At 38.5% G+C, this 26,918-nt stretch overlaps 2 protein-coding genes across 3 annotated transcripts in view; one reads left to right on the forward strand and one right to left on the reverse strand.

Moving 5' to 3' along the window:
- Positions 1-479: 479 nt before the first annotated feature.
- The window catches only part of mapk8ip2 (mitogen-activated protein kinase 8 interacting protein 2), a 39,867-nt gene continuing 13,428 nt past the window's right edge, over positions 480-26,918 (reverse strand). Inside the window, exons 2-15 of one of the 2 annotated variants that reach the window (XM_033968312.2) lie at positions 23,244-23,349; positions 13,551-13,784; positions 12,287-12,365; positions 11,619-11,720; positions 8,808-10,638; positions 8,310-8,498; positions 7,545-7,753; positions 6,918-6,993; positions 5,193-5,365; positions 5,004-5,113; positions 4,438-4,560; positions 4,220-4,290; positions 4,034-4,132; positions 480-3,461 (exon numbers count right to left, since the gene is read on the reverse strand). In XM_033968312.2, coding sequence (XP_033824203.1) covers positions 3,389-3,461; positions 4,034-4,132; positions 4,220-4,290; positions 4,438-4,560; positions 5,004-5,113; positions 5,193-5,365; positions 6,918-6,993; positions 7,545-7,753; positions 8,310-8,498; positions 8,808-10,638; positions 11,619-11,720; positions 12,287-12,365; positions 13,551-13,784; positions 23,244-23,349 — 3,475 coding nt within the window. In that variant the 3' untranslated portion in view covers positions 480-3,388. Of the gene's footprint in view, positions 3,462-4,033; positions 4,133-4,219; positions 4,291-4,437; positions 4,561-5,003; positions 5,114-5,192; positions 5,366-6,917; positions 6,994-7,544; positions 7,754-8,309; positions 8,499-8,807; positions 10,639-11,516; positions 11,721-12,286; positions 12,366-13,550; positions 13,785-23,243; positions 23,350-26,918 lie in introns of both variants that reach the window. The other variant, XM_033968311.2, reaches the window with a different exon arrangement.
- The window catches only part of cpt1b (carnitine palmitoyltransferase 1B (muscle)), a 74,076-nt gene continuing 49,048 nt past the window's right edge, over positions 1,891-26,918 (forward strand). Inside the window, exon 1 of the mRNA XM_033967650.2 lies at positions 1,891-1,900. The gene's annotated coding sequence lies outside the window, so the exon portion shown is untranslated. The remainder of the gene's footprint in view (positions 1,901-26,918) is intronic.

The raw sequence follows: 26,918 nt of genomic DNA on the forward strand, positions 1-26,918 counted from the left end.
TGTGAATATACTAAATGTGTTTGTCTTGCAGTGTAATTAATTTGTATAATGGTGGACTAGGGGTAAAATTGTAGTTAAACTGTAGATGTAGTTAAACGACATCTCTAGACAAAAAAGGGGGTTATGTATTTGTAGATGCTGTGATTACATAATTAAAATGGAAAGTCCTGGAAAAGGATTTCAAGCAAAGTATGGGAACCCGGAATAAGATTGTGCGACTTTTTGATGGAGGTTTTGCCACCTGACCAAGTTACAGGTCAGATCTGAGAAAAGGCCATCCCGCTCACAGCGAGAATGCATGTTTTTCCAATTAATTTTGAGTAATAGAAACACTGGTAATTAATTAAATGCAAATTTAATGCCATAGTGTGGAACATTCCAGGCAAGGCAAAAGGTTGGTTCCCTCCAGAGACACCTTGCTGTTTCAAATTATGAAACAGTCATAAAATCATAAATAAATGAATGAACACCACACGCAATAAGATTTCAGACATCAAGCATATAATTTATTCAGAAGACCAAACCCATGACAAGGCAGAGTGATGTAACGCTTTTTTTGTACTTTTTGTTTTAAACTTACAAGTCCTCGAGTCTTTTTTTTTTTCAAAGATACAAGATATGATATGTATGCTGTCTGTCACATACTCTTTAGCTCCTGGGTATAAGTGGAGGGAGGATTGTGTCGGGTTGTTGGGTTATTGTTAATGTATGTGGTGTGGAGGATATGGGACCTGTCTTCAAAGCCTGCTGCTCTGTGCTGTAGCTTGGTGTAAAGTAAATTCAGAGGCAAATACAGATGACAGATCATTGGACCAATTGGCGAATTCACTGTAAAAACTGAATATCTTAAAATGCATGGCTTCAGCTCAAATATGTTTCTGTATTTGAGCCATTTTGACTAGTTTACATTAGTTACAATACACTTTTTCCTACTTATCTGTCAATGGACAGAGGTGGGTAGAGTAATAATACTCAAATAGAAATGCAAAGTAGTGGTCCAAGAAATTATACAAGTAAGAGTACAAAACAATGTGGGAAAACTACTCAAGTAAAAGTAAGTTAAAGAGTAATTGTAAGGACGTAACATCAGATTCATAATTTGAAGTTAGTGCTATCGGAAGGAGAAAATATGAAGAAATGCAGAAAATCTGCTCTTTTTCAAATGATAGACATAATAAATAAAAATAAAATCATATCTGAAGGAGCTGTGCAACAAACACAAATGTTCAAATCATTTCATATTTTCAACATAAAGATACTGTCATTTGTAGACTTAATCACAGAGGGAAGAGGAACCAACTTTTACTCAAGAGTACTGTTACTTCAATACAAATATTACTCAAATAGGAATAAACGTATGCTCCTGGAAAAGTACTGTGAAAATGTATTTAAGTAAATGAAACTGAGAACTACTCACCTTTGTCCATGGAGTAAGATTTTATTTACTTATTCAATTAGCTTTGTTAAAGGTGCATTATGTCACTTTTATAATGGATGGGATGACCCTCATTCTGCTCATCTCCATAGAGAGACTTTGATTGGAATGTTACTATGGCATTACACTTATCTATCTCCATGGAGACAAGCAGTTGATGCCACCAGGTCAAGTTTCAGGCGAGATCTGTGGAGAGGCGACCCCACTCACTTCTCAAGCCAGTATTGAGCAATAAAAACATGTGTAACTGAATAAATGCCAGACAGAAGTTTGATGCAAATGCAATCTCCATGGAGATGAACAGGTGGTTGGCCCTTCATCAGAAAAGTTTCATAGTGCATCTTTAAGTGTTATTTTCTTACTCCACTGTCTGTATTTTTTCACCCAGAAATTAGAAACAAAGGGATATCTTGACAAGTTCAAAGATCTTGGCAAAGTAACTAAATAAATCAAGTTCTAACTACTCAACTCAAGATATGTATTTGGAAATCAAGCCATTTGAACTCATGATATTCAGTTTTGCAGTGTGCTGTACATGGGGTTTAATGGTTTCCTGATGGCAACTGCCTCAGTCACATTATGTAATTATGGGATGGTGAATGTAGAAAATCACATGACACAAATATGGCCTAAATGTGATGTCTTAGCTGATCTGAGTTTCCATGACAACACCTTTATAAAATAAAAAATAAAACTAAAAAAACAACAAAAAAACATTCATGAACTTACATTATTGCAAATTACAGACATTGGTGTTGTTTAGTCATTCTTTAGTGTGTCTTCATTGAAATGCCATTAAATCCAGGTACATATTGGTACAACATAAAAAGACAGCACACAATCTTGAGTCTAGATTCTAATAATATACATGACCTAATCGACAGCGACACGTATTTTGATAACCTTCTGCTAAGTCACTTTCAGAAAATGTATTCAGTTTTGCTGCAAAGATTGTGGGCAGGTTGGTATTTATGGATCATATAATAAAATGTGTTTGCTATCCAGTTTTTTTCCCTTATAGAAATCAACATGTCACAAATATGGTGGCTAGAGTATTATTACTGAACCCAGAGCAGAACAGTCAAAAGTATGTGGGTGTCTAAGCTAAGAGTATTATTAACTGTTTGTAAAGTTACGTTGGATATTTTGTTGTATTGGCTCCCCAGTGTGAAATTCAGCAAGCAGTGCATCTTCAAAGTGGACAAAAGTACAATGTTTCTAATATACAGACAGACTGACGATGACTGCTCGGTACAATCTCTAAAAAATGTCTGTTACACTGTTTGCCGTTAACCCTTTTCTCTCTGCTCCTGCAGGATGGTATGTAGACCTTCCCACCTGCCCCACCCCCGTCTGATGAGCCTGTATGCATACTCTCTATACATGTATTTACAACACACACACTACGTATTGTACGTGACACAGGGTAAGCTTAGACCAAGGACAGTTCACTTCTCTCTATGTTGTTCCGATGCCACTATCAGTCCGAATCAAAAGCAGTTTGTCAATAATGAACAAATACATATGTACAGATTATTCCAGACCAGCCTTCAGGTTCTTTACTCACATTCAAGCTGTTTGCCATTCTCTTAGATATGTGTTCTGGTGTTAGTGTGTGTACGTGTGCGGTAACCCTACTAGCCATGCATTGAAAAGTGAAACAGCAGTAGGTATATTGTAAATATTCGAAAATAAAACCCTTTAAAGAGCTGCTCAGCATCTTAGTTTTGTATAATAGAAAAGAGAACAGAAACAGGCATTCCGTCCATCCAGGCGATGGGCGTAAACAAAGAGAGGGGTGGGACTTGTCAGTCAAATGCCTAGCATATTGTATAGATGAACATCCCAGTCTCTGTGGGCAGATTCAACATAAGCCCTCACTGACGGTGCCCTCTGGTGGCCAACTTCATGACTGACAATCTGCAGAGGCATGGTGGTTGTCACGGCAACACTCTACTCCAGGTAGATGTCCTCTGTGGGGCAGGCGTACTCCAGGTGCTCCTGGTAGTATTCCTGGAAGGCCCGTCTGCAGAGGCACAGGGACACAACAGAATTACCACACTGAAAGTGCATATGACATGTTAGTCTACTTATTTCGCTAAAATATAGTCAACATATATATACATATTTAGGATTTTACTGCAAATATGGTCAGTTTTTTTGTAGTTTTAAAATTTTGGTAAAGTTTATCATTTTATTTTCTGGTTAGACATTGCAGCAGATGTGACATAGGTAGAAGTATTCCCTTTTAGAACTTCTTCTCTACTTAAGTGACCTAAAACTATAATATATATAAATAATAGAACAATAATAAGTATTTACCACAGGTACTATCCCACCAAATCAAGTCATAAATAGAAAATATGAAAAACTGTCATATGCACTTTAATCTATCAATCTTCCAGTCTGAAGAAACCACTATATCTGTCACTATATGTTTGTGATGAATTACATATTTCCTATCTTTTGTTGTGATGCACACTCTTAGTATATATGTGATTTTCCCCACATTGAGATCCATAAAGTTATATCTTAGACCACAAGGACATAAGCTTCTGTATATATAAGACATCCTAAACATAGGGTTTTTTTACTCACCCGACACACTCTGCTACAGGTCGCATGGACTCCTGGGACACAAAGACGTGGCAGGCGAAGCGGTTGAGCATGGGGTGCTTAGTGATGAAGCCAAAGTAGCTGTGGAGATGCACATACAATCACATGTAATGATGCAGCAGTCACATGGTACAGTTCTATCAGCACTACCACTCCTGTGTGCCTTACCAGTTATTCCTGGGATGGCACCCGCAAAACGAGATGTTCTTCATCTGGAAGAAGTGACTACATCTGTCAAACTGTAAACAAAAAAATTAGCAGAAAGGAAAGTTAAACAAATTCACAGACACATTTCTACGTAACTGTGTAAAATCAATGAAGGTTTTATGGAATTTTAAAACATTAGTTACATCAGATACAAGTTAACATGATGTATTTCTCTGTACCTCATTGAAGGAGTCGTATTCATCCTCCAGACTCATGATGAGCTTGACTCCCTGCAGACTGATCTCCAGCTCACACAGAGAGGGTGGGCGCACATGCACTGTTCTTTTCCTCGACATTGCAATCTAAAACACAAGGATGCTAGGTTTTACAATAATCATATAAACTTTAAAAGGTTCCATTGTCAAAAAATATTAAACCTGTAAATATGTTTTAATTAATTCAAAATGTCTGTATTTCTAAATATAAAATAACACAAAACTAAGAAGTAGCCATCTGAAGTACCTTTAACCTACTTGTTTTTATCTTATTCCAGTTATAATATAGATATGAGAAACACAATATATGCAGTCACATTATGTGCTAACTGCGGTGCATATGATATACAAATTAGGATTTGCAAAGTAATATATAAGATCTAAGGAACATAAGCTTTCGAATCTAAATTTCTCACTTTTCCATGTGACAATTGTACAACCACATTTTTTCTCACAATGTTATAATAATAACAACAACACAAAAATCAACAGTTTCACTTCCCTAATAGCATGTGTTCTGTTCAATTTACCTTTTGCATTGCTGCACACAGGATACCATTTCCTTGGTGATAAGGTACTTCGACTGACCCCAAGAACTGAACACAGAATGTCTCCATCCAAGCTGGGTTCCTCTTCATCCCTACACACACATACACATAAAAATATTTTGATTCTTTACATATACAAAACTTCATTTTAAACTTAAAAATCCTACACACCAAGCAGCTCTTTGGATGCCCCCATGACTTCGGTGGCGTAGAAGGCTGGGAAGATCCCCCTCTCCCCTGTGCGCATGTTGTACCCTCTGTACCAGTAGTCATCCTCCTCTTCCTCCACAAATAACGGGTCATCCACATCTAGCTCCAGCTCATCTGCATGTCTGGGGATAAACCTGCAGAGGGAGCCGGAGCACAGGCGCCGGTCAGTATGCACAGGCCTATTATTTTCTCTGAGAGAAAAGCTTGTGTCTGGTGTCGGGTGACTCCCATGGGCTTGGTGGTGAGAGAAGAGGAGATGTGAAAGTGCTGCAAGATGGTGGGTGGGTTTGTAGTGGAGACAAAGAAAATCTAATAGGAGCTAAGCATTGTGTATTGTTTATAATGTTTACAAGAACAATATATATCATAGGGTTGTCAAAATTATAAAAAATCTGATACTAATTGATACTAAAACTAAAACTAGATGCTTATTTTTTTACAAAAAAGTCACATCAGTAGAAATGAACCTCCACCCTACCCCTGAAAACTTACAACTTCAATCAAATCTTTTTTTTTTTTAATATAATGTAACATTCACTAATAATAAATTACTTTTTCTGCTAGTTTTGTCCTCCCCTCGCACTCTTTCCTCCACTTAGGTACTGTTTAGCAGCTCTATTTCAATGTGCTTGTGGGCGGAGTTTAGGTGTTCAGTCCCACTTTAAACATTTGTGGATTGATACATTTCATATTTCACATTAAAATATCATTGATACTGGAGTCTGAAGAAATATAATCCTGTACCAGATATTTCTTGCATTTTCCAAAAAAGAACAGAACAGAAATGTCTAAATGTTGCAAGCTTCATTACCCTGCTATATTTATTTTCCCCACGTATAATAATAATGACTGTGCATGCCCTCCATCTCCATTAAACACTAGGACAGCAGAATGTTGTGATGTCATCTGAACTCCCACATACAGCTGGTGGCTAATGTGCTAATTAGGATCGTCCCAGCAGCCCTTCAAGCCTGCTGCACCATAGACATCAGCTCATTGTAATGTGATTAAGTCCTTTGCTGTATGCAGTAAACATGGGTGAATAGCATACAATATTACACTGTGTCCAAATAATTAATATGGTAAGAAAAATGGGCAAGGTTGTAAAAGAAGGTCACCAGATATTAGAACGCCATAGTTAAATCAGTGACAGATCATGACAATCAGTCAAAACTGGCTTGTGGTATGCAAAAGGAGATGCAGAAAGCGGATGACGGATAAGCAATTCAAAATACTAGTAGTGGACTTCAAAATATTGTTACTTGAGAAAGAACAGAACCATTATTTGCCATTGACAATAAAATCTCCAACCTAGGCATCATCTTTTACCTGCATTGACCGATTATGACTATATTTTACAGATAAATTGGCAGGAATGGAACACTGACCTGGAAAGTTAGTAGTTCTAATGCAAAGTGGCCATGATGTCAAGCTTCTTTGCATATATAGTTATTATTAGCTTTTTTAGTTATTGGCGTTGTTGTCATGCTATAGATAATTTTGGCTGCCTCTGAAAGGTGGTTTAAGGATTTTAAAATGTGATGATGTAATTTTCCCTTATTGATTACATTGTACTTGGCCCCTGATCTATTTATGCAACAACTTTATGCTAACAATAGTTTAATTTTGCCTGCCCACAAACTCTATTCATTGTGATCTGTCATCTGAAAGCCAGTGGTGCTTTACCTGTAGACCGCTCTGTGGGTCTGGTCCCTCTCCTCTCCATTGATGGTGCAGGAGAACAAGCCGAAAGACTCTGTGCCTTTGGAGAACAATACAATAATTAAACTGCAATAATCTACAATAATCTTTTGTCATGTTATGGCATGTTTGGTATCTCATGCTAAGAGCCAACAGGGAAGAAATAAAGAGACACAGACCTCCTTTTATAGGCAAATCACACTTTCTTAGCGTTAGCGGTTCACAGCTATTTTTAGAAGCTTGGGTACCATGGAAATTAACAACACAGAATCCAAGTTGCCCAAAGCAATGCTACTCTATTCTGCTATGAATATAAGATGGTATGATCAGATGTCAATCTGTTTTAAGTACATTTTCAAGATTTTCAATTTCAGTATCAAAATTCCTGTCTGTCAATTATCCAAAAATACTCTTAAAGGCTCTGTATATGATTTTTACTGTCTTAAAAAAAAAAAAAAAAAGTAGTTCATTTTAAATGGTTTGGCAGTGGTCCAAAGTTATTCCTCACTTACCTTATGAATTCTGAGCATCCTAATTATTCACCGCAATGAGTTTATAAGTGTTTTTCACAGCTTTCAGAGACCAGAGGGAATGATGAGAGAGTAGTCTTACTGGAGGAGCGGGTAGTGCTGTTGACGAAGACGTTGAGGAATTTCTTAGAGAAAGGCATGTCTGCTTCTGGAGAGGAGTCTTCAGAGGAGCTCAGTTCAGGGTGACCCTCCTCCTCTTCCTCTCTGTCGTAGACCACATCACTGGGCCTTAGTGGTTCTTCATCACAGATTGTAGAGAGCTCACTGTCATCACTGAGAACCGAAGTGCACCTAAAAAACATATCAACCTATTACCTTTTATGGTCTTACTTCCTGTCATTTGTCACAATCAGCCAATCAAGGTCTTATACCTTTGCTCCTCAACCAATCATCTTTCAAACTAATTATATTAAGCACTCTCTCTCCCCTTTTTCATCTGGTCGTTTCAGCTGGTGCAACCCTCTGGCACCTCTCTACAGCAGTAGAAGCATCAGCCACCTCAGCATTTCCAACTTCTCCATCAAATTGGGGACTCAGAATTAAACCTGGAACTAAACCTGGACAAGACCAAGACTAAACCAAGTCTAGAATAGCAACAAACCAAGAGTGCGTTCACGTTTGCACATTCCCTACATCAAAATGACTAAACTAGGGCTAAGCCTGAACCTAAACCTAGACTAGACAAGACTAAAATGGCGTGTACATCCAAAGTCTACATCTGAACTACACTGGGACTAAACCAGGATCAAACGAGGATCAAGTCAAGACCTAACCAAGACAAGTTGGAATACACTGTTTGTAAATCATTCTTGCTTACATTTACATCTCCTAATATAGTGTAATTAACCTTTTAAGACTGACAAGTTCCAGCGTTGTATTCTCGTCCACCACTAAAGTGTACTTCATGGAGTCATAGGCCAGCCCGTCGTCCTCGCTCTGCTGCTGTCCTCTGTCACACAGTGGAAGGTCGTGTTCAGATGGGACAGGCTCTGGAACACTGGGGTCAATGGGCGGTGAACTGTCTAACTCCAGGCCCCTGTTAGCAGATGTGGGAAGTAGTTAAAGTAAAAGCACTCCAAAAGTGACAGAATAATATTACTCAAGTCGAAGTAAAGCATATGCTGTGATAATGCTACAACAGAATGTCTACATTGGTGATAATGGCTTGATTTCTTTCTATTACAGTGTACAATTTGTATGATTTATTAAAAAAAAAAACGACTCCAAATAATAGCAATAGGACTTCAGTATTGCTGCTTGAGGAAAAATAGACTCATTCTGATCCATCCACCCCTATTTTTGTTGTAGGATTTACTTTAAAAAACTGTACATCAGCAACACCTACCTCTGCCTGTAAGACGTGTGATTCTTTGCATTGGTCAGGTAAGGGTACGACTCCCCATCTTCCTCCTCCTCTTCATCGTTGTCTGTGGAGTAGGTGAGGCTGAAGCAACGGTTGGTCTGGGCGGTGGGCAGATCTAGGGTCAGACTGTTCTTGACCTCCGTGATGCGTTCGATGGAAGCAGAGGACCGAGCGGGGACGTGGGGGTCTGTCTCTCTGCCTTCATCCTTGTCACTGATCACGCTCTCCGTAAGGCTGGGAGAGTCGAGCTCCCTCCTCTGCTGAAGCATCATCAAGTCATTATTGGGCTCCTCAACCTCCTCCTCCCTTGAGTTTTTACATAGCCTGTTGGGCACGTTCTTCTCTGCTCCCCTTGCTTGCTGTTCCATAAGATTGGTCAGGTACAGGTTTGGGAGGTTTTTAGTTTCCTTGATGTCTTGAGTTCCATCAACCTCCTCATCTGCAAGGTCTCCATCTCCAATATCTGAAGATGGTGAGATAGTATCAGACATTGATGGTTTCCTTTTCAAGCATTCTTCTGGGCAGCTGATTGGATAAGAACCTTCTGAAATCAACCTGTTTACGAGGTTACTGAGCAGCCAAGGGGAATCCGAGTTCTCACTTAAATCATCTTCACTATCTGAATCTGACTCTCCTTCACTAGTCCCGTCGTAGTCATCTGAACTGGGCATGAGTCTCGGGCCAACTGGAAGGTAAAAGGAACGTTTGAAGCTCTCCAGGCCATGGTCTGGTTCTATCTGGAGAACCATCTGTCTGGAAAGGCTGTCTTCACAAAGTTCTGCTGGGGGTAATGTCTCATCTGGATCCGCTTGGTGCTCGCAAATTTGGTCATCGTCCAAGTTCTGTCCATCCAAACCTTCGTAGGAATCGGGAGGTAGGAGCGGGGAGCCTGGGGTTGCGATGGTGGGTGACAGCAGTGGAGATGGAGAAGGTACCATGGAACCTTCTTTGATAGGATCCGGTTGGCCGAGGAGGAGGGTTTCTTTCAGTCCAACAATGCCGCTATCCTGCTCCAACTCGGTATCCGGGTCTAGTTCTTGGTCTGATGTAGGTGAGCTAGCTTCTTCGATAGAGTTGGTGAGATGGGAGGAGCGTCCACTGCTGCTTTCGTCACTGGTCAAGTCGATTTCCGTTTCTGAAATTGAGGAGATCATGTTGGACACTGGACCGCAGGCAAAAGCTTCCTTAATCTCCTCTTCAACATCTGAGTCCGACCCTGGAGAACTTAGATCTCTATCACGATCTGAGGTCACGTATCCTTGCTGGTTCATGTCTGCTATCCCTGGGTCAGAGGATGGGGAGGTGTAGTCGTTCTCCGGGGCTTGCATTGGAGGAACCGAAGGACCATTGACGGAGCTGTAAGATATATCGACCACTTTGGAGGACAGGTAAGTTGAGAAAGACTCGGGTTGGGGTGGTTCGATGGGAGGGAATTCAACATAGGAAGAGCGATTATCCTTGCATGTGATATTGCACCCCTCCTCAAAGTCCTTCTCCAGCTCTTCGTCAGACAAGGGCGTATCTGCTCCCTCAGTGGTTCCCATGGGAGCAGTGGAGGACAGGCAGCGGCTGGTTCCATCAGGATCTGGGTCGGTCTCAGGTTCCATGGCGGACTCGCTGGTGATGGTGTAGGTGTCCGTGGGGCGTCGGTTGATACTTGAGTGCTTGAGGTTGTGGTCGCTGTTCAAATCGTGGTCCACTTCTGTGTCAGAACATTGTGAGTGTTCATCCACAGAAGGTACCCTGTTCTGGACGGAGAGGTCGGATTTGTGTTCACCAGTACAGGGGTGGGATTTGTGGTGACCAAATGAACCTGTAAGACAAAAAGAAAAGTTTATTGAATACATAAATGTATTTTTGAAACTACAAAAAAAATCGAGCTTATCAGTATAGATCATAACAATGACAACTTCTTTTGTTTGTGTTAAATGGGTTTTTCTACCAAAAAAACAAAACAAAAAATAATGTCACTTAGAATGTCACAAGTTCACTTAAATGATCAATTTTAGGTACAGTATAAGACATATTATGCTTCTTTTCTGGTATTTACACAGAGGTGAGTAAGGCATCCAAAAACTTAAGTGAAATAAAAATAACATTTTTTCAAAATAATAATTCTCACGTAGAAGTAACAGAGTGTAGCATTTCATTTATTTATTTGAAATCAATGTAGTTGGCGGGACATAATTAAATACACAAAATCTGCTATTTTCAAAGGATAGACTTTAAGTAAATACCCTTACACTCTACACTGTAAAATACATTGAGTTAAGGTATGGAGTCTGAAAAGAAGTAGATATTTTTCAAAAAGTTACTAATGTAAGTGAGTACTACCTGCCTCTATATTTAGATATAAACTATGAGTCATAATTTTACATTTGTTCAATATACATTGCTTTCTTTTTCTAAAACAATGCATTAATAGAATGTAGAGCATTTACTTCCTGCTCAAAACCATACAACATGTTTTTGCATAATATGTGTCCTTTAATTTGCCAAATTACAAAAGGGTAAATGATTAAAAAGTATACGAATGATCAAATACTGAAATAATATACTTCCCAACAAAACTTATAATCATGAAAAATGAAAGCTTCATGCCATATTTACTACTACAACGACACGACACAGGACTGGACACACAGCACTCCACAACAGCCACGCTTAGGTTCCTGTCGGCCATGTTGTTACCGTATTCGGGCCTCTCCCGCCTGTTGCCCTCCATGTCACAGAGGAGGGGCCGGTTGGGGGAGTGGGAGTTCCCGCCCTCCCCTGCGTGTTTGGGGGGAGTACCTTTGTTCTGGGGCCCTGGTGCCTGGGTGACCGGAGAGGCCGGGCACTGGCCTGTGACGTGGCTGCCGTCCTCCAGACATGTGTGGGTAGGAGACAGATGGCCTACGGGAAGATAAATGTGATTACGCTTGGATATTTCACTCAGTAATTCCATTTTAGACACAACACTGATGAATAACAACAATAGCAAAGACGGACATGATTCATTCTGAGTATTTGGCCTGATTTTTGACTGATAAAATTAAATGGTGAGAAGGATTTAACCATTTCCAAATCTCTCAGAATTGTATTATTACAAGGGTAGTTTCATAATGGTCTATGTATAAAGGGGAGTTGATGGTGATAATATTTATATAACAAATACAAGATGAAAAGACATTACTCAAGAGATTACAGAGAGGTGGGTAGAGTAGCCGAAATGTTACTCCTCATATCTATCTCTGTTCTGATCTTGTAATATAGTCAACATAAAGCTTTTGTCACAGCTACTGCGAGAAGTACAGTTTCTGACTCGAATAAATATGACCCACCTCTGTGCTTACATTTAAATAATTTACATATTTATGCGAACAATAATCATAACATCGTTAAGACACATTGTAATACAAGATGCCCTCTTCAGCCATCTGTCAGGTCAAGTGACATTGAAATTCAAACCCGATTCTTACCCTGTGATGTTGGGTTTCGTAGAGAGTCCTGCCAGCTTCCTTTCTTTGGGGAGAGGCTGCTGTTGTTGTTCAGTGAGTCCTGTAAAACAAATCAGTTTGGAATGACTGTGTTACCTGTACTTATCTCTAAAAAATACTCGGTGCAATACTATACTTCATGAATCTATAGCTATTGCCTTTGAACAATAACCAAACATAACAGTAAAACAGTAAAGTCAATGCATTATGTAAAGGTTATACAGAAAGCTTAATTTAAATGCAAGTAAGTTGGCCAAGTCCAGTTAATAATAATGATGATGATGATGATGATGATGATGATAATAATAACAATAATAATGGCTTAGTCTTATATAGCACTTTTCAGATGCTCAAAGTCATTTTACAGTTTTGTGCATTATTCATTTACTCCACACTTGGTGATGTAAGCTACTATTGTAGCCACAGCTGCCCGGGGCTAAACTGAATGAAGTCAAACTGCCAATCTGTGGGCAATGTTGGTGAAATGTCTTGCCTAAGGACACTACGCCTCACTGCTACTGGCACCTGGAATTCCCATCCAAATGCTAACTAGGCCCAGCCTTGTTTAGCTTCTGAGATCTGACGAGATCAGGCTTTGACAATGAGGTTTTGACCACTAAGTGATATCATTGGGTTTTTTTCCCACACAATTTAACAACAATAACATAAGTCACACTACAATGTGGCTTTAGTCCAAGTGCAGTTTTGGATCTGGTTTAGTTCTGGCAGAGCTGCTTTTGAATGGTACTTGTAAATTTGGATATTTTTTCATCAATTGCATTTACATTACTAAATTATAATTAATAGGCAATGTGGCTGAAGTATCTTGTCACAACGACAGTACTAAAGATTGAAAGTGGAGTCATTTGGTTAGTCTACTGATGTTAAAGTATATATGATAGATTAGTCTATTTCCCTAGAACATAATTAACATAATATAGTCAAGATTTTTATAAAATATTAATTAATCTCATAGTTGTTACCTAGCGACTGTGTTAACAAGGGCCAAAACTTGTTGTTATTGAATATCAGTAACGCCTTCCTTTATTGTGCGTAAATTGTCCTTAGATTTTGGATGAAATTTTCAGTGCTACGTCCTATACTTTTGTACTTTTTTCCCCACAAATTAGCACTTGACTAATATAAAGCTACGATAACTGTTTACCACATGTATGATCCTAAGTCATACCAAGTCATAATTAGATCTGTCATATGGGCCTTATTTTGCCTGCTTAGGAGTCCTCACCTGTGACACAGCGGTGGTGAGGTTGAGGGTGGTGGGTCGGCTCTTCAGGGTGCCAAAAGTGGGTGAGGGAGGGGGCGAGGCAGAGGGTGAGGGGGGTGCGTCCGGGTCCACCTCTTCATCATCATCATCCTCCTCCTCCTCGTCTTCATCGTCTATCATCTCAAACTCCTGGAAGTCATCCTGAAAGGAGCAGACCGGGTGGTGCAGGTCGTTCTTCTCTAGGATGAGGGAGTCCTAAACAGAAAAATAAATAAATAAATGTTTTCAAAATAAGACTAGAAGTTATGTCTGAAAAGAATCACAATAGTACCTAATATTTTTGTACAATCAAATGTGTTGGAAGAGCATTGTACAAAGGCCTAAAGCAGGATAAAATGATATAATAATGAGTTGAATTCCACCTGAACCAAGAAGTAGACTTTTGACATCATTAGCATTACTTTGACACACAATTCAACTTTTCCGGAGCAACGTCTTCCACCTGCTTGTTTCCATGGAGACGGTAGTGCTTTAAGACAAGGAGATGATGCCACCGGGCCAAGTTACAGATCTGAGAAGACACAGGCCTGCTTACAGTAAGAATGCATGTTTTTCTAAATATTTTTATATGTATTGCAAGACAGATATGTTTAATGCCATACTGCGGAACATTCCAGAAAAAGCATTACATTTCCATAGAGGAGTTCCATCAGAAAAGTTATTTTTTGACCATTAACTGCATCCCTGCATAAAATACGTTAAATATGTATTGAAAAGAATGCTGTTTAAGTTATATAGAATAGCTTTGTTTGTTTAAGTCAGATTTTTATGGATTTTATATTTGTTTTTCTTTAAAATAGGGAATTGCCGCATGGTTTTAGTAGCTCCAGCCCTGACATCAACGCATTCTAGTCAGCCTATTAAATCCTGCAGTGTTTTGACAGCAGAGGACTGATGTTCTGAAGGCACAGCTTTTATCTATTGTACAGCGGCTAATGTTCTCTGTGGGTGAGATGAGCGAGAGGAGAGAAGGAGTACAGATGGGTAGTACACACTTCAGATACACACAGGGCAAAACATCTCCACACACCAAAGACTGTCTTAAGCAATGTGCAATGACATACTACAGTTAAATATGATAGAGATACATTACAAGGTTTACATTATGTTCTTTGTTTGTTTGTTTTTTCAAAATAGTGAATGTAGCCACAATTGTTTTTGGTGCCATAGTGGTTCCATAGCTAAAGCACACACACAGAGTCCGATGTATAGTATATGCTGCAGTGGTGTTATTGGGTAAGTGAGTTTAATCTGTGTAAACATGAGAAAAGTCTGCAGTGATTATACTACCAAGTCAGTCAGCCCTTACTTATTCTTTTTCATGAGAAGTACATACAATTTCCACATATAAATAAATAAAATAACAATCAACAAGAATGGCTAACTGCGTAACTGTCACAATATGGAACAAACAGGTTTGTTAGAGAGCTATTGCAGTGGTAAGCAATGTGTAAAACAGCTCTTAAGTCTGCACATTGATGGATTGAACCATATAAAGTAACTGATAGATCTGCTCTGAGCTTTAAACTGCTACTGTGTGCTGTTTTGCTGACTATAGGACTTCTATAGACACAGAGATGGAAACGCACTTAGCATAACAGCACAAAGTCTATATTTAACATTCATTAACTTCAGCGTGCACTGTGTAACTTCTGGTGGTGGATCTGCCAATGCAATAAGTTTGTCATAACATGGAAATGTTTTTGCTTTTCTTGGAAATATTTCCAGTATAGTATTAAATTTATATATCCATGGAGACAAGCAGGTGACGTCACCAGGCCAGTTACAGATCAGATAATCCCATACTATGTTACATTTTAGGCACCTTTAAAGTCAACACTGTATTAAATGTCTATCTAATAAATAAAAGCAGCACTTCGTGACAAATTGAAACCACTGCATGCTGTCTGCAGCTTAGGGTTGCCAATATCATTGAAAACCAGATACTGATCGATAATAAAACTAGTATCAAAATAAATACCCATTTGAACAAGTATCAATACTTTCCTGAATAGCTTTAGAATGAGATGTATCAGAACAAGTATAAGACCACAGACTAGTATACATACCATGGACCACTATGGACCCCCCCTTGACGACAAAAGGATTAGACAGATATAAAACCCCATGGTAATGTAAAATAAAGATTTAACTAACTTAACTTTACTATGATTTAATGTTGAAAATGGCATTCTATTGTAGAAAGAGTGAGAGAATCGAGTTTGAAATGTTAGTTAGTAAAAATCTGAAACTCACATAAAAAAATAGTACTTGTCGGGACATGACAAAAATGATATTATGGCCCCGCCCTAAAATGTACAGGAATTCGGCCATATTGGATCAAACCCGGAAATGACAAAAGTGCACACCCTCACATTTAAGACATCGCCTCACACAGTTTTCATCACAAACACTTCAAATTTGGCAAAATCCAACTAAACCCATACGTGATTAAAAATTATCAATTACATTTTGATTATGACTTTGGGTGTGGTCAGGGTGAATTTTCAACAAAATCACAAAATTTTCTTTCACACATTTTTTGTTGGGAAAACGCTAATACAGCGTTTATGCACATTTGTGAGCTGAACACAATGATATGCAATTCAAGGCACTCTCTCACAAACTGGCTCTCTCTTCAAATTTCATTTTCAAAAATTCGTAGAAGACAATCGATTTGTCGTGGACCTGTGAAAAAATTCACAGTGGCCTTATTTGTGATGGGGCACAATGTGAAAAAGTCACATGACTGTAGCTGTTATGGTTTAGGAGAAAAATAATGGGTGGAAAATGCATTTCCATAATTATTAGGCCCGAGCCTGGGACAACATCCTGGCGAGGGACTCATTAAAACCGCGTCCGGAGCATGGAAAATGGCAAAAATCAAGTAGTAAACACGCCCTGACATGGCAGTGAGTGGTGTCAAAAATTAGAACTCGACGAGCTCTAATTGTCACAAAAGGCCCCGAGAAAAAAATAACGAAAGATGACTCGGTAGCGACACCTCAAACTTTGATTTTCATGAAGCCCGACTCGGAAAAAAGTCAACGTAAAAATCTGAAACTCACATAAAAAAATAGGAAATGTCAGGACATAAAATTATATTATGGCCCCGCCCTAAAATGTACAGGAAGTCGATCATTGTGGGCGGAACCCCATTTTTTCCAAATTTTAACTCTCACATTTGGATTTTTTACGCCGTGGATTTTCATTCAAGAAACTTGCAAAATGGTCACAATTAACTAGACCCATGTGGGATTATAAACAACTCTTTTGGATTTTTCTACATCATAAAATGTGGGTGTGGCCAGCCTGCAAAGAAAAAAGACGTTTTTTTTAAGTTTTCAATGACCCGTAACTCAAACATGCAGTGTCCTATTTCCTGGCATTAATATACGTTTTGTTCAAAATGTTGATCTGAGTGCATAGATATGCAATTTACATATGTCAAACATTACATTACCCCACAGCGCCTCCTTGAAATTTTAAATAGTACGCAAAAACAATTACTATGTCACAAACATTTGAAATTTGGCATGGGCATCCCTATTCTGATACTGAACAAAAAAGTCAAAAACACCATAAATCTATTTTCAATGGTGTTGCCATGGCAACGTCTGACATTTCTTATTGAAATACATGGGTTTTGGTTAAATAGGATGAAAAATATTTACTGTGTCATAGACCATTGAAATTTGGTACACATATTCCTCTCATCATACTGAACAAAAAAGCCAATAAAGACATACCTCTATTTGCAACCGTTCAGGTGTGACAATGTCATAAATGGTCTAATTGGAATGAATTGAGTAGTATTACTGAGACACTGATTTTGGGGGGAGGGGCGATGTAAGCGGGAACGAAAGGCAGGACATTCACTGTGGCCTTTACCCCGTGGTCGCAAGGGGTGGCGAGGGCCTTTATCACTACTTGCAGTTTTAATTAGGCCCAAGCCTGGGACAACTATTATTATTATTATTATTATTATTATTATTATTATTATTATTATTATTATTTATTATTATTATTATTATTATTATTATTATTATTATTATTATTATTATTATTATTATTATTATTATTATTATTATGTTTAATGAGAAAACAGCTAAAAAAATTCATATTAGTCTCAGACCATTTAATAAATAAATAATAAATAACTACCTGACTAAGGAGTACTTATCCAGGAGGCATCTGAAGGTAGCTATGACCCATCCAACTACACAGACTAAGGACATACAATACATTTAAAAGTCATGCTTGGGCCACGATCAATAATTCTCATATTACCCCACTGCATCCCATTGCCCTGCTTTACCAACATGCCTCCCGCAAACCAGCCCTGCTCCGTATAAGACCCTCCATTTTAATCCAGCGCAGCTAATTGTGCGCATGCTAAACTGGCACAGCTGCTGACATCTCAGAGCAACAACAGTTCTGCTCTGGTGATTTTAAGAAGGGCTTTACAGCTGTGGAGAAAGCAAGCCAACTTATATGAAGGATTACTGAACTGCGCAAGTGACAGCAAAACCCATCTGCTTCTCAAGTGTCCAGAGGTCGCACAGAGGACATTGTAAACTGAGTCAACACAATATAATGCAAATGCTGCTTTTACTGCATCTGCTGTATGGAAAATATGTGTTTTGATTTGCATGTTCTATTAAATACTACTATAAGCCTGTCAAATCAAGACCTCTTTTAGTGAGAATATGTTGGGGTTTTTTCATTTTACCAGTAGCTAAATATAGCAGAGATTCAAAACAGATATGACATTTCAATAGTTTGAATTTTGTGCCTTTTCTCGATGTTTCACTGCATTTAGGCTTGTCACGATCATAGACTAAGTGAGTGTGACGTCATCCACAGCGTTCAGCTCCAGTCAAATGAAACTCATCGAGGTTAGCAGTTATAGGGGCTAATTTAGAGCTGTTCCATATTTGTAATTCCGACCCTGAGTATCATAGCAACCAAAGAGCCAATCTGGAGCGAGGATGTTGAAGGTAACGCCACTTCCCGCCCGCACTGCTGGTCTAACAGGGAGTGGGTGCTTGGCAACGCTGTCACTCAAACCTGTTGCTAACGCTAGCAGGAGCGACCACGGGGAAAGAAGGCGTCTGATTTATATGTTATTAATGTTCATATCTTGATTCACAGACAATATAGTGAAATTAAAACGCCAGGATCATGTAGAACAGGTTAATACAAACATTTTTTATGACCAAAATGACGAGGCTCACTGCAGCAGTTACAGAGAGAGGGGTGACAATTTTTAAGTGTAAAGTGAAATGGAGCCAGATTTGATGGAGTCGGAAGTGTACCCATGATTGAAAAGTGCCGTCTGGTGCGTTATCTATGTCCATTTGTATATATACAGCCTATAGTCATGCTAATTACTGTATCGACTTATTGTTTTCATTTTCATTGTCTTTAACTGATTCTCTTACTTATACAAACCACCAAAATCATATATTATCACTGCTGACCTGGGGCTGACTGATGGAAGTGTCGCTGCTAATCTGCACCTGTCACCACTAATCCATTATTGCTGGTCATGGTACTACTACGCATTTTCATTTTTTGCTCTGGTCTCTGACAGATGTGAAAAGCACTTATAAACTCATCGTGGTGAGTAATTAGGAGAATGTATAAGGTAAGTGAGGAATAACTTTAGAATAGTTAAAACAGTAATAATCAGGTACAGCACCTTTAACAGTCCTTGTACTCACCACCCCATCACCACCACGACGCACTCACACACTCACACACACACACACACACGCACACAGACCAGTGCCAGGTAGCTATAGTGAATAATACATGATGTGGTTGAGCAGGATTCACTGGAGAGCACAGGCCATATTAGAGACAGGAAGAGGAGACCAGGAGAGGAAGCGCAGCAGCAGGGTGTTTCCTGTGAATAAAACCACTTTGTTTTGTTTATGCAGCATCTGTATTTTTAAAAAGTTAGAGAAGATGGTGAAGACATATGGTGAAGGTAGAGAAGGTTAGTGAAGATAGTTCGATACCTCCAGCCTTTGAGTAAGCGGGCAAACGCTCTACCAATTGAGAGTAATTGTTGTATCTTAACAATATACTTGAAGTTGTAAGAATATGACATCTGATACTTTAAGAGCAAGTTCTGGGCCTTTCGGTGCTTGCCGTGTCAAAGGTATCCACTATCAGATACTAATCAATACAAAAAGTAGTCCTGAAACTAGATACTCATTTGAGCAGGTATCAATACTAAAAAAGTCACATTCACAGGATAGAAATGAACCTTTCCTGCATCTTTAGAATGATCTTGAGTATAAGGCCAAATGGTAATGGTAATGGTGAAGAAAGCACTATTATTTTGTGTTGAAAATTATTGTCTAAAAATTAGCATTTTCTTTCTTTTTTTTTTTACATTTTCACTGTGGTATTGAAATCAAACCTATTCTTTGGTATCAAAGTTAGGGATGTACCAGTCTTTCTTTTTCAGATCTGATACCAATTTTGATACTTGGCTAAAAGATATCAACCATTTATTTCTTAAAACAAAAAATATATAAAATAAAACTGATCCAAATATGTTATGTAATGTGTGACTTTTGTATAAGCCTAAATTAAAGCTCAAGCATTATGAGATGTCCTGGACCAACACATTTTTTGCAGCCAATACCGATACCCAATATCCAATCCAGCACATTTTTCTGGATCAGCTCAGATATTAGTAAGTGTGTATTAATATTGGTGCATCCCTAATCAGAGTACAGAATTTTTAGTGGTGTGAAATTACTGGCGCTATATAAAGCAGCTGATTTCAATCTTAGGAACACAGCCTCATAGAAAATGAATCTGATGGAGTTTGAAGATAGTCTCTGTTCTGACTGGCTGCACCGTGAACATCAAAGACCCCACTTTAACCAATCCTAGTGACCCAATGACTTTGCCGTCTTCGTTAACACCACCTCCTCTGCGTAAATGTGCCTATGTTTCAGATTGTTCTAAAGGGCATCTGGGTGTCAGTACAGATGATGATGGAGCATTCGCTGGTCTGGAGCTGTCTGCTGAAGCTGCTGTTTGTCCACTGAGCAGTCAGGGGTAAAATAAAAACAAAAGAGATGCAACCCCAATGCAAGGTCAACACTCACATTCAAAATACAGTGTTCATTTAGTCATTATCAGTCATTATAGTGATTAAGTAATGAACTAACTGCATTTCTCAAAATATTAAGAAAAGTAATATTCCAAACTGTGTTTTAAGGAACTAAAAGCCCTTTTGCTTCTGCCACAGGTATCAGTTAATATCAGGTATCTGCTTTACCTGGTTTTCAAAATTAAATGGAGGAGGTATGTATTTAGATCTGCCTCACTAGATCCTAGCTCTCATAAACCCTTGGAAACGTCTACTATTCACATGTTTAGGACGTGTGCGCAGCTGAAGAAGTGTGCGCAGCTGAAGAAGTATATATATATATATATATATATATATATATATATATATATATATATATATATATATATATATATATATATATATATATATATATATATATATATATATATATATATATATATATATATATATATACACTTTATTATAGGTGAAGACAGCACAGATGTCCGATTTTGTCAAAAAGTGCTGATTTTACAATAAACTCTAAGGGGGAAATGTACTCAATTAGAACAACAGTTAGTTTTAAGAAAAGAATCATTGCCAAAATCCTAATAGTTTTTGCATTAGGATCTCCCAGAATCCAGATTTGTCCTGTGAAGTTATCGGCCTCGACACATTTCTGTTTATTGTTTAATTTAAGTTTTTAAAGTATTAAAATGAGAAATGGAGTTTGCGGCAGTAAATTATACAGTTGCCAATCCAGGTCAGTGTGTGTTTGTGACTAGATTAATTAAATATGGATTACTTTAGCCTTTATTAGCATAGATTTGCATTTGCCCTGCTTTGCTCTCTCTCTGTCTCTCTGATTGTTGTGAATTACTAGCGCCTATTCAACAACACATCTGAAGAAAGTTCACAAAATGGCGTTATGAGAAGTCTGTTAAGCCCTGACTTAGCTGACTTCCCATGATGCATTGTGGTGAAGGATTAGATAAGAAAAGGACAGTGCAGATACAGAGAGCTTAATCTATCTGGGAAGAATGGGCATTCAAAGCTCGGCAGTAAATAGTTCAAGAATGAAAAGTATGAAGCTCGACAGGCAATGACGGTATGTGGCAGGGCAGGATTTAAACGGACAACCATTCAGCTCTCCTTAAACTAGTGATCGGCCTGAACAATATATCATACTGTTGTCATAATACTACAATTTCAAACTCGATTTCAATACAAATGAATAGACTTAGGAATAGACCCGATACCAATTCTGATACCACAATGATAATAAAAACACTCTTTCTTTTCAACATTAAATCATTCTTTGTTTTCTATTCCCACGTGGCCTTATATCTGTGTAATACCTCTACAACCTCTACAAACATGTTCTAAAACACATCTTGTATTGGTATATCAGTTCATATTTCAGTCTTTCTCAAATGCCAATGCTACTGGAGTTGTTTACTATGAGCACCGTGAGAATCAGAATCCTACTTTTTAAACATGAATTGCAAATCTAATCTAAATACTTGATAAATTCACAATTCAAAAATGATATTTCTCTCAACACAGTGGTGAACGAGCTCTTCACAAAATGAGCAAATGTACGTTTAAGGCAGAGGGTCCAAAACCTTATTTTCTTCATGCTAATATTATTGTTTTGACTGGATTTTTTTACGTAATGGTATAAAACTTCTATCTCCCTGGAGACGAGCAAGTGACCAAACCAAAACCAATAAAACCACCTGAAGAGGAGAAAGGGGGAGGGACAAGGAGGGAGGGGAGAAAAACAGAGGAGGGGGAGGAGTGCCAGAGGAAGAAAGTGGACAGAGGAAAGGTGAAGGAGAAAATAGAGAGGGAAAGTAAAAGAGAGAGAAAAAAGGAAAGAGAGGAAGGGATGAGAAGAAGGGAGGGAGGGAGGAGGGAGGGACTCTGCATAGCAGCAAACTGCACTAGGTCAACCCCCTGTGCTGCAGAGAAGCACCACAGAGCACTGGCCACACAGGCACGTGGACAGGAGAGAGGGAGGGAGGCAAAAATGAAAGGAGGAGAGAGAGAGAGATGGGGGAGAAGAAGAAAAAGGAGATAGAAGGAGAGGAGTGAAGAAGAGCGAGGAAGAGAGGGAGAGAGGACTAGGAAAGGAGAAGAGAGGAGAAACAAGGTGAGAAAGGGGGGCAGAGGAGGAGAGAGGGAGAGAAGAGGAGAGGGGAGGAGAGAGGAGGCAGGGAGGAAAGAAGAGCAGGAGTGAAGAGAAGAGAGAGGAGGCAGAGAGGAGAGAAGAGGAGGAGAGAAGAGGGAGCAAAGTCAATAGCTGCATTAAGAGGTCCAGACAAGTGGGAGAGGGACATTAGGGGCCATTCGCTCATTATATAAGACACTCATATGCAAAGAGATTGAAACTCTGCTAACTTTGATGTCTGCAACAATCTCTAGCTCTCAACGTAAACTCACAACAGACTAGTCATTCATCACTAATTATCCAAATATTCAAATTAAAGCAGCAATAGGGAAAAAGCCTAAAACAATATACTAGATAAAATAATGGAAGTTAGAGTATTGACCTTCTCATAAGGGTCGGAGTCATAGTTAAGGCCAATCCCACAGTCATCAGTGATCTCAGACAGGTCTTCGTCATCAAACTCCTCTAGGCTGATGTCATGGGCCGGTCTGCACAGGAAAGAGGACGGAGAAAAGACATTAGAACATTTTAAAAATGACACCACATTGAATTATTTCATACATAACAGTTCCAGCAGGGACAATTTTCACTTTGTTGGGAGGATGAGATTTACCGTTCACAAGAAAGTACCTTTTTCTAATAGGCAATTAAGCATCTTAAACAAAACAGAAAAAATCATTAAGACATTATGATGAACCACTAACAACAATACTGCTAATAAAATATAAGTTGCAAATAAGTTGCTGCGTTGGTGAAATGTTTTTGTCAAACAAATAATCAATCATTACTTAAAGTTACCACCTGTTTTTTTTCCCCCAGAAGATGCAGATGTGAAACGTCTCTTCCCTCCCCTCACCTGGCCTTTGTTCAGGCTCACCTGTGCTCTCTGATCTTCTTCTGTCATCCCAAAACTGGGACACTATCAGACAGAAGTAATGTAAATAGCATCTTGTGGCGATATGTGAGAATGCATGGCCGGGTTGGCCTATTTAATTGTGGATGGTAGCTTGAAGTATGCAAAATTATGATTGCAAATTTCACAAACATGATGTATCTGTGTCCCCAGATACAAGGTAAACATATATATCGCTAGCATAACAATTCTAATGTTGATTTATTCTTAATTGCCAAAACACAGGACACAATCGCTTTCATTTATATTTATGTTAATTTTGTGTTTTGGTTCTCCAGATAATTATTAGAAATCAGAATGAACCTCACATGAGTTGCTCATTTGGATTGCCAGTTTGTTAAAATGCTGAAATCCAGTTGGTTTAAACCATAGACCAAAGAAGTGAACTAAGGGAGTGTGAAACAGTGTTCAGCTCCAGTCAAATGAAGCTCATCAGCAGCAGTTATAGGTGTGAATTTTCGTGTTGAGTTTCATATTTAGAATTCCACTCACAAATATCATAACAACCAAAGAGCCAATCTGGAGCAAGGCTGTTGAAGGTAACGCCCCTTGCCGAGCGCTTAGCAACGGGTCAATCAAGCCTGTTGTTAACGTTATCAAGAACAATCTCAAGGAAAAAGGCACCTGATTTATCTGTTATTAATGTTCATATCTTGATTTACAGACACAATAGCAATATAAAAATACCAGGATCATGTAGAGTGGGTTAATATGAACATTTTCAGGCAAAGACGAGGCTCACTGCAGCAGTTACAGAGAGAGGGGTGAACCTTTTTCAATGTAAAATGAATTGGAGCCACAGTCTATGGAGCCGGAAGTGCTCCCATGATCACTTCCTATTTGGAATGTGGCGGCTAGTGCGTTAGCTTCTGTATGTCCATTTATATATACAGTCTATGGTATAAACCTAAAACGACTCTCTCTGATCTGAATCCTCACTACCCAACACCTGCAGCCAATCATTAATCAGTGAGAGTGCAGCCTCTGTAGCACCACACCAGAAACGTTACTTACTTATTTACTCCTCAGACGGGACTCAACATACTGCAGGGGCCCACTACAGATTAGTGAACACATACACACATATTGTGTGTATAGTCTGCTTATAACTAGAAACTCATCCACAGCCTCACGATACACACATACTATTGGGTTTAACTCTGTCTTAGAATTCTGGAGTGTTGTCAGTGAGCCGACAGTAGTACAATTTCATATGTACATGTGAAATGAAGCTTGGCATTGAAAGCTTGGTGATGTCTTTCGCTCTTTCCTCATCTTTATACCATTATTTCAGCCTCTCTCTATCACAGTATCCTCTTCCAATATGTGGAGTAAAATGGTGCATTGCAGGTTCTCCCCACGTACAGTACTGTGTCTAGATGCAAACTAACAGTCCGTCTCCTATAGGATTACTGTAGAGAATGTATGTACCAGTGTCACTTCTGAAACATGACATAAACAGGGTCAGAAGTCCATATACCAGGCATTAGTCAGCACGTACAGCAGAGGTATAGAGTGACTCATGCACAGTGGTGGAAGAACTACTCAATTTAAAAGTAGTAAAGTAAAAGTAAAAGCACAGATACTGGAGCAAAAAAACAAAAACAAAACTCAAGTAAAAGTATCACATGAAAAATCTACTTAAATAAAAGTGTTAAAGTACCAGTTCAAAAATGTACTTAAAGAGTAAAAAGTATTTCACACTGATTTTGAGTCTTATAAAGCTTCAAATGTAGTGATTTTTATAAAAATTTGTGCTGAATTTTGCTCAACAGAAACAAAAGAATATTTCATTTTTTTCCAGCTGTTTTTATTTGTATGTTAAAAATAAAACATCAGGCTTTTCAGCGGTAATAATAGTTAAAAAAAAAAAAAAAAAACTTTTACTTTTCAGCCCTGTTCAAAATGTAGTGAAATAGAAAGTACAGATTCTGCTCTCAAATATAATGAAGTAAAAGTAAAAAGTAAAAAGTATCCAGTATCATACTAAGTCACTATCTGGTCTTATATCTGTGTAGGTCGTCCAGGTAGGCTCCATAGTGGTCCATGGGCATATGCTAGTCTGTGTGTCTGATACTTGTTCTGATACAGCTCAAGATTATTCTAAAGATATTCAGGAAAGGTTAATTTTTGTTCAGTTGATTTGACTTTTTTAGTGTTGATATTTTTTAAATGAGTAGCTAGATTTGATACTAAGTTTAGCACCAATTAGTATCTGATTTTCCATACTTTTGACAACCCTAAATGAGATGAGATTCTTGTGTTAGTTTGTCAATTTGTATTTCAGTCTTTTTGTCAATTCTTCTGAATGTGTTTAAAATGTGAATTTGAACTGAATCCTATTATACAAACATAAAATGCAAATCCAGTGCAAGGCTTGTATGGAAAATTGCAATTCGATATTTTTTCCTGAATTGCGCAGCCCTACTATGTGCATTTGTTCTCATGTTACAACCTGCTGTCTTCGGCTTTGCATCAATCACCTCTCTACATATAAATGCACTCTCTCTCGGCTTCAGGGACAATTGCAGTATCCACTCATCACGGCTGAATACAGATTTCTTAAATATAATCATAATCTTCTTTTTTTTTTTTTCTTTTTTTTTTTTACTTGTTGAATGATTTGAATTGTACATTAGATAACACTGATACTTTGTAATAATTGTATTCACTTTTTAAAAGCTTTACTCACTTGAACTGGCATCTAGAAGAGGACATCATTAAACTGACAAATTGTTCCAACTATTAGTCATAAGGACAAGACAAAATGTAAAATCTGTCAACTGGACAAAAAGTTGTAGGAGTGAAGACGTTTGGCTGCTCATCCAAAGCTACTTCTTCAGTTCTGGTCAGATTACTGGTGGACACTGCCTTATTTCAGTCTGAAGGGAGGGACTAACTACACTGAAACTGAAAATATCTATTGAGTCAAACTTAGCATAGTTATTCAGGCACCTCTCATGGGTGCTTTCACACCTATTAGAATCCTGGTTAGCACTATTGTTTTGATTATTTCCTTTGTTTGATTTGGGTCAGAGGATGGCGTTATAGATAGGGGATAGATCATGTCTAAGACCCCGATTCCTGTTCAAGGAAGGATTATCTTTCCTAACAAAAATTGCTTGTTAGGACTGGTTCGTGGCT

Source organism: Periophthalmus magnuspinnatus, chromosome 6 (assembly GCF_009829125.3).
Source record: "Periophthalmus magnuspinnatus isolate fPerMag1 chromosome 6, fPerMag1.2.pri, whole genome shotgun sequence".
NCBI classification, from domain to species: Eukaryota; Metazoa; Chordata; class Actinopteri; order Gobiiformes; family Gobiidae; genus Periophthalmus; species Periophthalmus magnuspinnatus.